General features: G+C 43.9%; 1 protein-coding gene across 2 annotated transcripts in view; it reads right to left on the bottom strand.

The window, feature by feature from the left end:
- The window catches only part of ccdc88c (coiled-coil domain containing 88C), a 256,545-nt gene that overhangs the window by 213,626 nt on the left and 25,708 nt on the right, over positions 1 to 17,211 (bottom strand). The window contains exon 3 of one of the 2 annotated variants that reach the window (XM_072272687.1): positions 10,770 to 10,878. In XM_072272687.1, coding sequence (XP_072128788.1) covers positions 10,770 to 10,878 — 109 coding nt within the window. Of the gene's footprint in view, positions 1 to 10,769; positions 10,879 to 17,211 lie in introns of those variants that run through there. The other variant, XM_072272697.1, reaches the window with a different exon arrangement.

The following is a 17,211-nucleotide window of genomic DNA, read 5'->3' as shown; positions in this document are numbered from 1 at the left end:
GCTGCTGGTTACCAGTGGACTTCCACACAGGTCAGTGTCGGGACCGCTGCTTTTTACAATGTATGTCAATTATTTGGACTATGGGATTAATGGATTTGTGGCTAAATTTGCCGATGATACAAAGATAGGTGGAGGAGCGGGTAGTGTTGAGGAAACAGAGAGCCTGCGGAGAGACTTAGATAGTTTAGGGGAACAGGCAAAGAAGTGGCAAATGAAATACAATATTGGACAACGTATGGTCATGCACTTTGGTGGAAGAAATAAACAGGCAGACTATTATTTAGATGGGGAGAGAATTCAAAATGCAGAGATGCAAAGAGACTTGGGAATCCTTGTGCAGGATACCCGAAAGGTTAACCTCTAGGCTGAGTTGGTGGTGAAAAAGGCAAATGCAATGTTGGCATTCATTTCTAAAGGTATTGAATATAAAAGCAGGGATGTGATGTTGAGGCTCTATAAGGCACTTGTGAGACCACACTTGGAGTATTATGTGCAGTTCTGGGCTCCTTATTTTAGAAAGGATATACTGACATTGGAGAGAGTTCAGAGAAGATGCACAAGAATGATTCCAGGAATAATGAAAGGGTTACTGTATGAGGAATGCCTGGCAGTTCTTGAGCTGTATTCCCTGGAAATCAGGAGAATTGTGGGGGTGGGGGGGGGGAATCTCATAGAAACATTCTGAATGTTAAAAGGCCTGAACAGATTAGATATGGCAAAGTCATTTCCCATGGTAGGGGAGTCTAGGACAAGAGAGTATGACTTCAGGATTGAAGGATGTCCATCTAGAACAGAGATGCAGAGAAATTACTTTAGTCAGAGGGTGGTAAATCTGTAGAATCAGTGGCTGTGGAGGCCAAGTCATTGGTGCATTTAAGGCAGAGATAGATAGGTTCTTGATTAGCCAGGGCATTAAAAGGTATGGGGATGACTGAAAGAATTGGATCAGCCCATGATTGAATGGCAGTGCAGACTTGATGGACTGAATGGCCTACTTCTGCTCCTTTATCTTTTGGTCTTATGGTATGTGAGCCCTTGCCACAATGGTAACACAATTTGTTCAGCCAGGAAGGTTACTGTTTAGATGTTACAATTTTGTTGACACTCACTTTAATTCCTGACTGCAACTCAAGAACATCTCTGGCTGCTAGTCCATTGATACAGTGATTTCAACTGCTCTTTTAAATGTGACTTGTACTTCAGTTAGGAACAATTTTAGAATGCTTTCTTGTAAAATTCCACAGACTAAACAATCTCTCAGTGCTGCATTAAGCCTACTACTGACCTGACAACGCTCAATTTCTTCAATTCAGCCACGTAAGCTGAAATGGACTCCCCTGCCTTTTGATTCCGCTTATGCAACCTAAAGTTTCTGCAATCAACAATGTTTTTTTTTGTTCTAAATGGACTGGCTTTCAAGGGCTCTTCACCTCATGTTCTCGATATTTATTGCTTCTTTATTAATTATTATTGTTGATTTTTGTATTTGCACATGTTGTTGTCTTTTGCACACTGGTGAACGTCCAAATTGGTGCGGTCTTTTGTTGATTCTAATATGCTTACTATTCTATTATGGATTTATTGAGTATGCCTGCAAGAAAATGAATCTCAGGGTTGCATATGGTGACATATATGTACTGGTGATAATCTGGGAATCGATGGGCCCCTGGCCTAATTCTGCTCTGATGTTCTTTGGTCTAATAGTGATCTTCCTAATCAAGTTCTTGAATCCGAACCGTACCTCAGCAGTGGAATACTGTACTGCACCCCACCTCTTGCACTACCGCCGACTTGTCTCTACTTGATCATGGGTCTGAGGAGATTTGGTATGTCACTACAGACTCCAGCAAATTTCTACAGATGAAGAGCACTCTGATCGGTTATATCACCACCTGGTATAAAGGGGGGCAACGGACAGGCATGGGGGAAAAATAAGGGGTGTGCAAACTCAGCCGGCTCCATCATGGGCACCAGCCTCCCCAGCATCAAGGACATCTTCAAAAGTCAATGCCTCATCCATCATCAAGGGCCCCCCACCACCCAGGGCACCCCCTTTTCTCAATGCTATCAGAGCAGGCACACACACTCAACATTTTAATAACAGCTTCTTCCCCTCCACCATCAAATTTCTGCATGAACACCATCTCACTACTTTAATTTGTTGTATATTTTATGTATTGTGACTGTACTGCTGCTGCAAAACAACATATTTCACAGCATACATTAGTGATCATGAACCTGATTCTGATTTCTGAAATTCTTTACCATTTCTTTAAATTTACAAGAGAGAATCTGACTGACCCCAAAGAGCAGGTTTTGTGAGTGGTTAGTGAGTGTGAATCCATCAGGATTTTATCACTTGGTGGTGTGAATGGCTGGCTATTAACATTGCTGGGTTCTGCTGCAAAGCATGTGTGAAACATTTCCTTTTACAAGAATAACGCAAGGAAGCCAAGCCTTGACAAGCTGAGTGTCAGTTGTTATCAGTTACCATAGCCTGTACCAGCTATGCTACTAATCTGACAAAACTGCAAACCAATTCTCATCACTCCAAGCAGCCTTGACACTGATTACAAAAGGCAATCTGAGTGCTGACCCCAAGAAAACAGCCACAAAAGCAGTTGGATTATAAAACCCATAAACTTTACAATGGAGAGATGACTCAACAAGAGAGTAAAGAGAGCTTTTGAAACATCAGCTTTTATAAATCAATGTGTCAAGTACAGAAGTTGAGATATTAAATTGAAGGAGTACAAGACATTTCTGAAATTTGGGGTATTGTGTGCAGTTCTGGTCACCTACCTACAGGAAATATACATAGACGTACTTTATTGATCCCGGGGGAAATTGGTTTTCATTACAGTTGCACCATAAATAATAAATAGTAATAAAACCATAAATAGTTAAATAGTAATATGTAAATTATGCCAGGAAATAAGTCCAGGACCAGCCTATTGGCTCAGGGTGTCTGACCCTCCAAGGGAGGAGTTGTAAAGTTTGATGGCCACAGGCGGGAATGACTTCCTATGACACTCTGTGTTGCATCTTGGTGGGATGAGCCTCTGGCTGAATGTACTCCTGTGCCCACCCAGTACATTATGTAGTAGATGGGAGACATTGTCCAAGATGGCATGCAACTTGGACAGCATCCTCTTTTCAGACACCACCATCAGAGAGTCCAGTTCCATCCCCACAACTTCATTGGCCTTATGAATGAGTTTGTTGATTCTGTTGGTGTCTGCTATCCTCAGCCTGCTGCCCCAGCACACAACAGCAAATATGATAGCACTGGCCCCCACAGACTCGTAGAACATCCTCAGCATCGTCTGGCAGATGGTAAAGGACCTCAGTCTCCTCAGGAAATAGAGACGGTTCTGACCCTTCTTGTAGACAGCCTCAGTGTTCTTTGACCAGTCCAGTTTATTGTCAACTCGTATCCCCAGGTATTTGTAATCCTCCGCCACACTGACCCCCTGGATGGAAACAGGGATCACCGGTACCTTAGCTCTCCTCAGGTCTACCACCAGCTCCTTACAAATAAGATTGAAAGAGCACAGAAAAAATTTACAATCATGTGCTAGGAATTGAGAACCCAAAGTTTAGGGAAAGGCTGAATAGGTTATGATTTTATTCTCTGGAGCGTAAGAGAATGAGGGAAGAATTGATAGAGGTATACAAAATTATGAGGGGTATTGATAGGGTAAATGCAAGCAGGCTTTTTCCACTGAGGTTGGATGAGACTAAAATTAGAGGTCACGGGTTAAGGGGAACCCAAGGGTGGGACTTCTACACTCAGAGGGTGCTGCGGGTGTGGTCAGTGGAAGTAGTGGATGCAGGTTTGACTGCAACATTTAAGCGAAGTCTGGGTACGTACATGGATGGGAGGGTTATGGAGGTGCAGATCGATGGGACCAGGCACAATAACATTTCAGCATAGACTAGACGGCCCAAAAGGCCTGTTGCTGTGTGCAGCGCTCTACAACTCTGTATAACTAGCTCACCATCCTCCCCAGCAGAAAACATGCTGTATTCACATCACTGAGCCAACACCCTGCATTTAAATGCAGTTAGAAAGAAAGCCTCTGCTTCCCTAGAAGTTTGCAAAGATTCAGCATGACATCTAAAATTTAGACTATCTTCTACAGATGTGTGGTGGAGAATATATTGACTGGTTGCGTCACAGCCTGGTATGGAAACACCAAATCCCTTGAATGGAAAATCCTACAAAAAGTAGTGGACACAGCCCAGCTCATCACAGGTAAAGGTGCCCCCACCATTGAGCATAACTACACGGAGCACTATTGCAGGAAAGCAGCATCCATCATTAAGGACCTCCACCACCGAAATCACACTCTCTTCTCACTGCTACCATCAGGAAGAAGGTACAGGAGCCTCAGGAGTCACACTGCCAGGTACAGGAACAGTTATTACCCCTCAGCCATCAGGATCTTAAACCAGCGGGGATAACTTCACTCACCCCATCACTGAACTATTCCCACAACTTATGGACTCACTTTCAAGGACTCTTCATCTCACGTTCTTGATATTTATTGCTTATTTATTTATTATTATTATTTCTTTTTTTTATATTTGCAAAGTTTGTTGTTTTTTGCACATTGGTTATTTGTCTCCACTATTGGGTGCAGTCCTTCATTGATTCTGTTTCCTGTTTATTGAGTATGCCCGCAAAAAAATGAATCTCAGTGTTGTATATGGTGATATATACGTACTTTGATAATAAATTTACTTTGAACTTTTAGAACTTTGGGGAAAAAGAGAGGCTCAGTAAAAGCTTCTCAGCTCATTAGCATATGTTTACAGGGTAAATGCCATGAGCCACAAACGGCTTAAAACTGTGCTTCTGAGAGATCTATTACACAGGAAGTCGATGTGAAATGACTAAATAGCTTCTCACTTTTGAAGGTGGAACATAATCTGGGTTTCACAGCAGAAGAGGATGAAGCAGAAACGCTGCCAGCTGAATATCTCACAAGAGAGCAGGACAGAACCAGCCTTTATTACGGAAACCGGCCTCTCCTCCACAGACGCCATCTATACTTCTCGCTGCCTCAGAAAATCAGTCAACATAAAAGGCCCCACCTACCCCCTCTTCTCTCCCCAGAAACACAGGAGCACAAGGGGAGATTTGATAAAGGGCGTGTTTCTGTGCTGTAATGCACTATGACTAAAATGCTGTCTGACTTTGAGCTTTGCCAGGATTTTCTGCATCTTGCTTAAACCAGTAATGTTGATTTTGTTTATTCCTTCAAAGAATGTGACGTCAACTCAACTAGTTCTTTAAAACTCAGATCAATAGTTGCTTACTAGACACAAGTGAGAAAGAACACAAATCCCAAGGAGGCCAAGTGGAGCTGTGGTCAAGATCGGCTTTATAATCTTATTGAATATCAAAATAATAGGTATAATGTTCAAAAGGCATCTGGACAGGTACTTGGAGAGGTTTAGAGGGATACAGGCCAAATAATCTTATGATCTTGCACTTTATCATTTACCTACATTGCACTTTTTCGTTAGTTTTCAGCAGCTGGGTATATTGTGCTTGATCTTATCATCGAAACAAAAACTGCTTGCTATCTCAGTAAAGCAGTCAACATAATCAAGAGCCCCACACATCCTGGGCATTCTCTCTTCTCCCCTCAGGCAGGAGATACAAAATCCAAAAGCATGTACTCTTGGACGGACTTGTATGGTGAGATGGGCTCGTGACCTCACAATTTACTTCATTGTTATCTTGCACTTTATAATTTAACTGCAGTGCAGTTTTTCAGCATCTGTTGCACTTTATCCTGCACTGTGTAATGATCGGATCTGTACATATATTATGCACAGTAAAACGAGATTTTCATTTCATCTTGGTACATAGGATAATAATAAACCAATACCAAACAGAACAGCTTGGATGGGATCCTAAACGCGAGGAAATCTGCAGGTGCTGGAATTTCAAGCAACGCACATCAAAGTTGCTGGTGAACGCAGCAGGCCAGGCAGCATCTCTAGAAAGAGGTACAGTCGACGTTTCAAGCCGAGACCTTTCGTGCTTTTATGTGTGTTGGATGGGATCCTAGTTGGCATGGACCAGATGGGCTGAAAGGCTTGTTTCCATGCTATATGACTCTGACTTTATAGGAGGAGTTCTGTAAGGTGAGTAGGAACAAGAGATTTGAAGGTAATTCCTTGTTTATGACATCGGTCTCCTGCCGGAAAGGTTGGAAGATGTGAACCTTTACAGGATGGAAAACTAATCTTAATTATGACAGGAAAAGTTTAGCCCTAATAAACTTGGTAACCCACAAATGCTGAGTTAACTGTGGCACTGAACCCAATGGAATTCACTGAAGTGGAATAAACTCCAAAGCTCTTCGATGTGAGATCCCAGTGCCAGCATGCATGGGCCGAGCCGATCTCTTTACTCCAATTATGTGGCTACAGCTGTCTGCACAGAGGAAGAGGCATGCCAAGCAGTCAACACAGCGACTAACAAACCAGAAGCAGCAATTTCCTGCAAACAACAGTTTCATAATAGAAGCATCAGTCTCATTATAGACTTCCAGAATGCAAATAAGCCATTTAAGCAGCCAGCCACTTGGAGCAATGGTAAACACTGAGGCTTTGTTACTTCCCATTGATTATCCAGTTACTTGTGCCCAGCCCCATGAGGACATCATCACAGTCATTTTATTACACTGTGCACCTTCAGAAAACAAGACCAGCATTCCAGTAACATTTCCCAGACTCGACAACACAAAACTGCTCTATAAATATCATAACTCCTTTTTGAGGTGTGATCACCACTGAACATTGACTTCTCTAACTCCCAGTAATTTCTTCCCCTCTTCCCCTTCTCTCTTTTTCCATTCCCCATTCTGGTTACCCTCTCAGATCTTCTCTTCTCCTCACCTGCCCATCACCGCCCCTCTGGTTCCCCTCCTCCTCTTCTTTCTCCTATGGTTCACTCTCCTCGCCTATTAGATTCCTCCTTCTTCAGCCCTTTACCTCTTCCACCAATCACCTGACGGCTTCTGACTTCATCCCCCGCCCCTCCGCTATCCACCCACCTTCCCTCTCACTGGTGTCACCATAAGACCATAAGATATAGGAGCAGAATTGGGCCATTTGGCCCATCAAGTCTGCTCTGCCATTTCATCACAGCTGACCCAATTTTCCTCCAGCCCCAATCTCCTGCCTTTGCTCTGAATCCCTTCATACCCTGACCAATCAACCTGTCACCTCTCAGCTTCTTACTTCATCCCTCTCCCCACCCACCCACCTTCCCTCCTTCACCTGGTCTTGTGTATCACCTAAAATTCAGGAGGAACACAGTCATGCAACATTTACGGAGGAGAATAAAAAGTCGATGTTTCAGGCCAAGACTCTTCATCAGGTGCTTATGGTTTGCTGCTCCATTGCAGAGTCTCTTTGAATTCTGCCTGACCTGCTGAGTTCCTCCAGTGTTTTGTGTGTGTGTGTGTGTTGCCCTCTCATTGTTTTATTGTTCATTTTCAAACACATAAATTCTGGATAATTTATGCCAATTACGTTGGCGCGTGGCCAAGTGGTCAAGGCGTTCGTCTAGTAATCTGAAGGTTGCTAGTTCGAGCCTTGGCTGAGGCAGCATGTTGTGTCCTTGAGCAAGGCACTTAACCACACATTGCTCTGCGACGACACTGGTGCCAAGCTGTATGGGTCCTAATGCCCTTCCCTTGATCAACATCAATGGTGTGGAGAGGGGAGACTTGCAGCATGGGCAACTGCTGGTCTTCCATACAACCTTGCCCAGGCCTGCGTCCCGGAAACCTTCCAAGGCGCAAATCCATGGTCTCACGAGACTAACGGATGCCTATATGCCAATTTAAGTCTACATTAGCTTATATTTGTTGTCATATTGTAATCCACTGTGCTGCTGTAGTAAGTTAACTTTATAGCCTGTTAACTTTAAGTTAAGTTGTATACTTTAAGTTAACTTTATAACATTTATACCCTGTATGTATCTGCCTATGACAACAATAAACTTGAACATTTTCAGGCTTTATTTCAAATATCCAGAGGAAAATGTGCCCCGGGACTCTCAACAACACACACCACGGTATGTGGGTGGTACAGTACTGTAGCGGGTAGTGCACTGCTATTACAGGTCGGGCCATTCTGGAATTCAGAGTTCAATTCCAGTGCCGTTCTGTAAGGAGTCCCCGTACGTCCTCCCCGTGGAATGCACAGGCTTTCCCCAGGTGCTCCGGTTTCCACCCACAATCCAAAGACCTACCACATAGGTTAGTTGGTCATTGCAAATTGTCCCGTGATTAGCTTAGGGTTAATTGGGGCTGTGGGGTTGCTGGGGCAGCAAAGGTCAAAGGGCCCTTAGGGCCTAGTCCATGTTGTATCGCTAAGTAAAAATAAAAATACCACAACGATGAAGCAACAATTCAGGCTGCTTCCCGAACTCCCACATTAATCCCTCAGTGAGTTCTTTCTTGACTGCTTGCTTCAACACTAATGGTCCTGGTTTCATCCAACGCAAGGCAAAGTATCTGACAAGAGATTCTCCGGATGCTGGAAATCCAGAGCAACACACACAGGATGCTGAAGGAACTCAGCTGGTCGAGCAGCACCTATGGAGTTGAGTAAACATTTGACCGTTTAGGCTGAGACCCTTCATCAGGACTGGAAAGGAAGGGGGAAGAAGCCAGAATAAGGTGGTGGGTGGGAAAGGAATACAAACTGGCAAATGATAGTCAAGACCAGGTGTGGGGAAAGGTGGTTGGGTGGGGGACAGGGATGAAGTAAAAAGCTGGAAGGTGATAGGTGGAAAAGGTAAAGGGCTGAAAAAGGAGGAATATGAGAGAAGAGAGTGGACCATAGGAGAAAGGGAAAGAGGAGAGGCACCAGAGGAGGCGATGAACAGGTGAGAAGCGATAAGAGGAGAGCCAGAATGGGGAGTGGAAAAAGAGACATGGGAGAGGAGGGAGAAGTTACCAGAAATAGGAGGAATCAACGTCCACCCAGATGGAATATGAGGTGTTGCTCCTCCAGCCTGAGAAGAGTAAGTAACTGACAATTGATTCTGAGCAACAAAGATGCCAGCATGAGTCCCAACTACAAGTGAAAACGGAGTCCTCGCTCTGAGAGGGTTTTGGCCAGCAAGTCACCTCATGACAATTTGCAAAGACGATGAAGACTAAACAGAAGATATACAAGGTCTCTCCCCATAGTCCATACTCCGGAGAACTATAAATCCCTCATTCAGTTACTCCTCCTGAACTGGCTTTGTTGTTGTGTGCTGATCTTCTGCACTGGGAGAAAGTTGAGACTCCAGGCTGTACAGAAGTCGCAGGCATCCAGGAAGCAGAATTGCTGGAACATGACCCTGGGCCTCTTATTCTCCATGGCAAGAGGTGGGCACAATTTTATATTCCCTTAGGAAAAGGAAACATGCAATGGAGACCATTCTTTTCGATAAAGTTTTGAATCTGAAGAGACCTTCAGATAGCTCAAAGAAGAGCATCCCTTTATATTCTCTTAGAGGATAGAAACTATCTCCTCACCTGCCCACCACCTGCTCTAGAGCCCCTCCTCCTTCCCTTCCGCCCATGGTCCACTCTCCTCTCCTATTAGATTCTCCTTCTTCAGCTCTTTACCTTTTCCACCTATCCTCTCCCAGCTTCTCACATCACCCACCCCCACCTCCCACACCCTCACCCAGTCTCACCTATCGCCTTCCAGCTTGCATTCTGTCCCCTCCCCCATCTGGCTTCTCCCCACCCCCTTTCTCCACTGCTGCTGATGAAAGGTCCCAGTCGGAAAGATTGACTGTTTATTCCTCTCTATAGATGCTGCCTGACCTGCTGAGTTCCTCTAGCATTTTGTGTTTGGACTCTTGTATCTTAAGGGATCTTAAGATATCTCAAAGATGGGTACATATTTCCCCTTCCCTTGGGGGAGGGAAATTGTGATGGAGATGGTGTAGAGGAGAGAATAGCAAGGGCTAATAACTAGTAAATAAGGATGCAGATTGTGCTGATGTGTTAACAGGGAAATGCAGACAAAGCCTAGAAGTACAGACATGGAATGCAGCAGTGTGCAACCATTGTTGTAATTGAAAACTGGATTTATTGGTAGACCTGTGGATAATCATTTTATTTTGTAATCGGGACCTAGTCTGTTACCTGATTAAGTCTTCTTGTAGTGACATCCTGTTATCAAAATGTAGTTTTACTAGTAATCTCATCAATGGAGAATGTAAAAGTTGTACCAAATTCATTCTCAGATAAATGAGCCTTGGCTGGTCTCCTGGTCCGTACCAGTGTTTAATCAATCACCTATTACTTTGAACACCAGCTCTGTGTGACCTTTCAGTTCACTCCTGCAGAGACATGCCCCTACAGATAAATTTTTGTATCTTAAGATATCTCTAAGATGGCACACATTTATATTGCCCGAGGGAGTGCTATGGAGATGTAATCCTATACACAAAGCTTCTCAAGTAACCAGTGAATTTCAGTAATATAATTTAGTCAACACACTGTACAATGTTGGGTGACAAACGTGGTCTGTTAAAAAAAAACACCAGCTCATTAAAAATAACCAGCAAATAGACACATTGAGTCTCAAAATGACGACAAGCGGCACAACAGGAAATGGTTGGGGGTTGAGAGAGAAGCTGTGCAAGGGTGAGTGAACAGAGAGAACTAGTATCTTCAATCCCTTCTAAAGATAAAACCACAGTAGGCAGGAAGCTGGGTGCAGCCACGTACCTGGTAGTAGTTCTTTATGTGCCTGACTAATATGGTCAGGTTCTGAATACGCAAGTTGACATCATTGTTGACGTGCTTGTTGACTCTTTGATTTGTTGGTCTTGGGTCTCTAAAGCAGGGAGAAAGAACAGAAATATCTTTAAAACTCAGTTCCAACAATCTGACACTTCACTTCCAATTCTCTCTCCAAAGACACTGCCCACCTGGTCCGATAAGTGTTTCCAGCATTCCATTTTTATTTCTTATTTTCCAACTAAGTGTATTTAGAACGTAGAACAGTACGTATGTAGCAGTTAATGTAATGCTTTACAGTGGCAGCTACAAGACTGCGGTTCAATTCCTAATGCTGTCTGTAAGGAGTTTGTACGTTTTCCCAGTGACTGCGTAGGTTTCCTCCCACGTTCCGAAGATGCACAGGTCAGGGTTAGTATGTTGTGGGCGTTAGGGTTAGGGCAATGTTGATGCTGGAAGCATGACAACACTTCAGGCTGCCCTACGGCACATCCTTGTTACAAACAGTGCATCTCACACTACGCTTCAATTAGCTGTGACAAATAAATCGAATTTATATCTTAAAAGTAATCTTTATAATCTTAACTGTGCACATTGAGCACATCTACATGAAATGTTGCCATGGAAAACTGGCATCCCATAATCAAAGATCCTCACCAGCCAGCCGATGCTCTTTTCTTGCTGCTGACATCAGGTAGAAGATACAGGTGCCTCAGGCCTCGCACCATCAGATTCAAGAACAGTTATTACCCCTCAAAGATCAGACTCTTGAAGTTCCTCTACACTCATTCTATTCCTAGTGTTCCCACAAACAATGATCTCACCCTATTGCTACTTATGAGGGGTGATTGATAAGTTTGTGGCCTAAGGTAGAAGGAGATGAGTTATTTACTTCAAACTTTCTGCATAATCACTCAAAGAGTTGAACTACATGTGCATGTAACAAGAGCTGTATAACTGATCTCCTTCTACTGTAGGCCACGAACTTATCAATCACCCTTGCTGTGGACCACTTTCTGGAGGTCCAAGACACCAACTTCTATAAAGAAGGGATCCACTTGCTCCACGGCCACTGGACTAAGTGTGTAGATGTAGAAGGGGTCTATGTTGAAAAATAAATGTGCTAGGTTTCCTAAAATTGACTCCTTCTACCTTAGGCCATGAATTTATCAATTACCCCTTGTATTTATATTTGCATTTGCACAGTTCACAGATACTCTTCTGTAGATTTGCTGAGTACGTCAGGAGGAAAAAGATCTCAGGGTTGTATGTGTTGGCATACATGTATTCTGATAATAAGTTTTACTTTGAACTTTACACAGGAGCAAGCCCATTGGCCCACCAAGTTGTACCAAACTAATTGACTAGTAATTAAATGTCTAACTGAATTAATCCTTTCTGCCTAGACAATATCCCTCCATTCACCACATATTCTTGGGTCTAACAGTCTCTGTCACATCTGCCTCCACCACTGCCCCCGGCAGAGCATTCCAGGCACCCACCGCTCCCAGAGTAAAACGGAACTTGCTCCATCTCTTTTGCTTTGTGATTAAATCAAACCATGAGCTCATTCCCAAAAAAAGTAAGGATGATTATAAAAACTGAGTAATAGAAGGGCTGACACTTTTTTAAAAAAAATGTGCACAGTGAATCTATAGAGACAGGGGGAGGAATCCTTTTTGTCTTAAACTCAGCATGTCCGAGAGTTCAACTCCTAGTGAAGCCACAGCCCTGTCAGTGTTTGCCGCTGTGTTATTCATTAACTAACACTAATGTGCCACTGTGAGTGCAGGGGTGGCACAAACTGAGGAATCTAATCTCCTTTTCCCATCTGGCTTTGAAGGCGCCACATGCTAACACTGTCTCATGTTTTCTTACAACACAGTGGGAGGGCAATCAGCTCATCAGTCAATAGCAGCTCTCAGAACACACCCATTGGTCCCATCCCCCACTGAACGCTCCCCCCACTAACACTCGACAAGGTGCATCAGCAACCTGCCAATTTAGTAATGATGCCACTCAATTGTTACAACATGGAAAAAGTCGAACCTTCTCTCCCGTTCACAACCATCACCAAGTCACTCATCCTGTTTTCTTCAACACACACCAGTCCTCTTCGAAGGTTCGGCAGTGCAAAGGGTGAGCAGTTTCAAATTCCTGGGTGTCCATATCTCTGAAGACCTATCCTGTGCCCAACATGCTGAGGCAATCCCGAAGGAGGAACTCCAGAGGCTATATTTCATTAAGAGTTTGAGGAAATTCGGTACAGCAGATCCCTACCTCGAGCGTTCTAACTGGTTGCATCACCACCTGGTATGAAGACGGGAGACACCAATGCTCAATGCAAAACCTGCAGAGTTATAAACTCAGCCAGGTCCATCATGGCACTGGCCTCTCCACCTGCAAGGGCGTCCTCAGTAGGCGATGCCCCAAAAGATGGCATGCATTAGTAAGGACTTCCACCATCCAGGATATGCTTTCCTCTCATTACTACCATCAGAAATCTGAAGATACAGAGTCTCCCTTCCACCATCAGAGTATTATAGCAACCCATACAACATGCTGGAGTAACTGCACGTCAAGCAGCATCCAAGGAAAGGAATAAATATTCCATATTTTGGGCCGAGATCTTTCATCTGGACTGAAGTATTATAGTATTGCAACACACATAAATATTGCTGGTGAACGCGGCAGGCCAGGCAGCATCTATAGGAAGAGGTACAGTCGACCTTTTGGACTGAGACCCTTCGTCAGACCCTTGCGTTCACCAGCAATTTTTATGCGTGTTGCTTGAAATTCCAGCATCTGCAGATTTCCTCGGGTTTGTGCATTATAGTATTGCGCTGTTTTGCTGCCACAATAACAACAAATTTCATGACACATGTCAGTGATAATGAACCTGGTTGTGATTCTGTCACTCTATCAGTCAGTGTCCCATTCTCTTCAATCAATGGCCAAAGATTTGGAGGGGGAGCTGGGGCAAAGACTGCACCTTCAAAGATTGGGAACTTCTAGGATTACAAAACTCAAATACACAGGAACTCAAGAATCCACATAGAGTAATGGGCTCTATCTAATACATCACAGACACACACCACCCCCCCCCCCCCCCGCCATCAGCAGTATCTACAGGAGACGCTGCCTCAAAAAGGCAACATCCATCATCTAAAGTTTCCCACCATCCTGGCCAAGCCATCTTCTTGCTGCTACAATCGGGGCAGGAGGTACAGAAGCCTGAAATCCGTGCTGCATTGCTAAATTCCAGATACATCACCTCACATTCATTGACATTAAACTCCAGCTGCCACACACCTGCCCATTCCACCAGCCTATTTATATCCTGCTGCCGTTACCGTCCCTCTTTCCGCTTATTATAATGCAAATTGTGTGTTGTTTTGCAAATTCAGAAATTGTTGCTTGCACTCCCAAGTCTAGGTTATTAAAGCAACAGTTCCAACTTTTAACCCCTGCAACACAGCATTACTGAATTTCCTCCTGTCCAAGAAACAAACTTTCACCATGCTCTGTTGCCTGTTGCAAAGCCAATTTAGTATCCATTCTGTCCCTCCTACGCCACATGCTCTGGTCTGCCGCCATGCCAATTATATGAAACCTTATCTAAAACCCTGCAGAAGTACACTGCATTACCCTCAACAATTCTACGTTGAGGATGAGTGAAGATGGTGGTCACAGCCTCATGTTTTGGAGGCTTGCCCTGCACTCCTTTTTGCTCAGTAATAATCACAAACAAGAGAAAATCTGCAGATGGTAGAAATCCGAGCAACACACACAAAGTGCTGGAGGAACACAGCAACAAAAGGCAGCATCAATGGAAAAAAGTACAGTCGACATTTCGGGCCAAAAGCCTTTGTCAACTGTACACTTTTTCTAGATGCTGCCTGGCCTGCTGAGTTCCGTCAGCATTTCGCGTGTGTTGTTCAGTAATAATGTCTGGATTCTGTACAATTGCTGAATGTCGTTTTTTTTTGCTGCATGTCATGCCTTGACCAACGCAGCACAGCAAATTTCTACCACAAATATATATAAAAATGTAAAATAAAGTTAATCCTTGATTTGATGCCTCGCCTGAAAAGGTTATCAAACTGGTCACGGGCACAACCCTCCCCACCTCTGAGGGCCCTCACCATTGGGAGTATGCCCTCTTTTTGTTACTAGCAAGGTACAGGTGCCTGGAGATTCACACTTGGTGATTTATGAACAGTTTCTTCTCCTCTGTCGTCAGATTTCTGAATGGTTTATGAACCCACGAACACTAGCTAACTTTTTTTTAAAAAACGGACTGTGGGTGTATTTCTGTAATTTGTAGTCAATTTTATGTCTGGCCTTGTATTGCTGCTGCAAAACAACACATTTCACGCCATAAACACAAGAGATTCTGCCAATGCTGGAAAGCTTCAGACACACACACACGCATACACACACACACAATGCTAGAGGATCTTAACAAGTCAGGCAGCATCCATAGAGGGGAATAAGCAGTCAAATTTTTGGTCTGAGACCATTCAACAGGACTCATCATACGTCAGTAAAAATAATTCTGATTCCGAATTTAACAGCTTCAAGCACTTTGATCACCCATTCTAAAAAGACAATCTGAAAAGTTTGTGGGAAAAAATGTACCCTGTTGGCACCACTAGCATTTACCCTTCCCCCAACCCATTGCCCTAAAACTGAATGCCATGCTCAGAATAATCACTTGGGTGGGTTTGAAGTCACATATGGTAATTGGCTTACTGTCGCGTAAACAGTGAAAAGCTTTGTTTGGCATGACATCCATACAGAACAATCCTTCAGCACATCAGGTAGCATCCATGAAAATGAAGAAACAGTCGATGTTTCAAGCCGACTTTTTAGGACTGGAAAGGAAGGGAGAAGATGCCAAAATAAAAAGGTGGTGGGGGGGGGGGGGGAGGCAAAGAGAGTTAGTTAAAAGGTGCAGGGGGGAACAGTGAGAGAGGGTCTCACTGAACACTCGAAGAAATCTAAACCTTTTTCAGGATAGGCATCCCTCAAAGAGATTTTACAGTGGAGCAGCAAATCATAAATACGAGAGATTCTGCAGATGCTGGAAATCCAAAGCTACACACACAAAATGCTGGAGTAACTCAGCAGATCGGGTAGCATCTATGGAAACGAACAGACAGTTGACGTTTCAAGCCGAGTACCTTCTTCAGAACTGGGGAGAAAGGGGGAAGATGACAGAGTAAAAAGGTTGGGAATTGAATGTGGAATATAGTGTTACAGTTACAGAGAAAGTGCAGTCCAGGCAGTGTAGATACTCTCCACTAAAGCAGACTTTTCTTTAGCACAATCCAATGATTTGTCACTCAATAAATCAAATAATTTTTTAATGAATACCACACGTTAGAGATACCATGGTGGGATTTGAACTCACATCACCAGCTCAATGGTATAGCACTACAGACAGAAGCTCATTAACTATAATTTCTTTAGCCAGAGGGTGGTGAATCTGTGGAATTCATCACTACAGACAGCTGTGGAGGCCAAGTCACTGGGTATATTTAAAGTGGAGGTTGATGGGTTCTTCATTAGTCAGAGTGTCAAAGGTTACGGGGAAAAGGCAGGAGAATGGGGTTGAGAGGGAACATAGATCAGCCTTGATAGAATGGAGAGGCTTACTCAATGGGCCAAATGGCCTATTTCTGCTCCCATGTCTTACCTCAATCTAACCCTTCAAAAAAGTTATACTGAAACAAATTAAAACAGCCCTGGGGTCATCTCAAGGGTTAAAAATCAAAGCTTCCTGGGCACCATTCACTTGGTGCTTTGACACATCAGTAGTCAGTGTTCTCAGTCCTGTTCCCCTGCAGACATTAATTACTGAAAGGTGTTGACACAGATAGGCAACTGCATACACGTATGAAATTAAACTGACAGAAGCTGAGTCTGCAATCAGCTGTCAGTATGCCTGAGGAACAGCTGCAGACACACACCAGCACTAACTAGTGCTAGAAGAGACTGGTAAGGCATTGTTCTACTGAGGTCAGTGTGCTAGTGCCTCATCTAATTGGGAACTCGATTATCCACTGTTCCTTCAGAGATGCTCCCTGCAACCCCAACCCCCACTCCCACGGTGCAAGTGTCCCCTGGTAATGAGCCTGGGCAAAAGGAGCTCCCATTGAAGTTTATTAAATCACAGCAATGATGATGTCAGCCCTGAGTCAACCAGTAGCACTCTCTCCTCTGGACCAGGAGGTTGTGGGTTTGAGTCTCACGCTAGAGAGATGGGAACGTAGATCAGCATAATGGTCTTATTAAAGGCGTCAGAGGTTTACTGGGAGAAGGCAGGAAAATGGGGTTGAGTGGGATAATAAATCAGCCGTGATGGAATGGCAGAGCAGACCTGATGGGCCGAATGGCCTAATACAGCTCCCTTGGTTCAGCAAAA

This window comes from Mobula birostris, chromosome 1, assembly GCF_030028105.1.
Source record: "Mobula birostris isolate sMobBir1 chromosome 1, sMobBir1.hap1, whole genome shotgun sequence".
Classification (NCBI taxonomy): Eukaryota; Metazoa; Chordata; class Chondrichthyes; order Myliobatiformes; family Myliobatidae; genus Mobula; species Mobula birostris.
The sequence above is the reverse complement of the archived record's forward strand: the minus strand, read 5'-3'. Positions and strand labels throughout refer to the sequence as shown.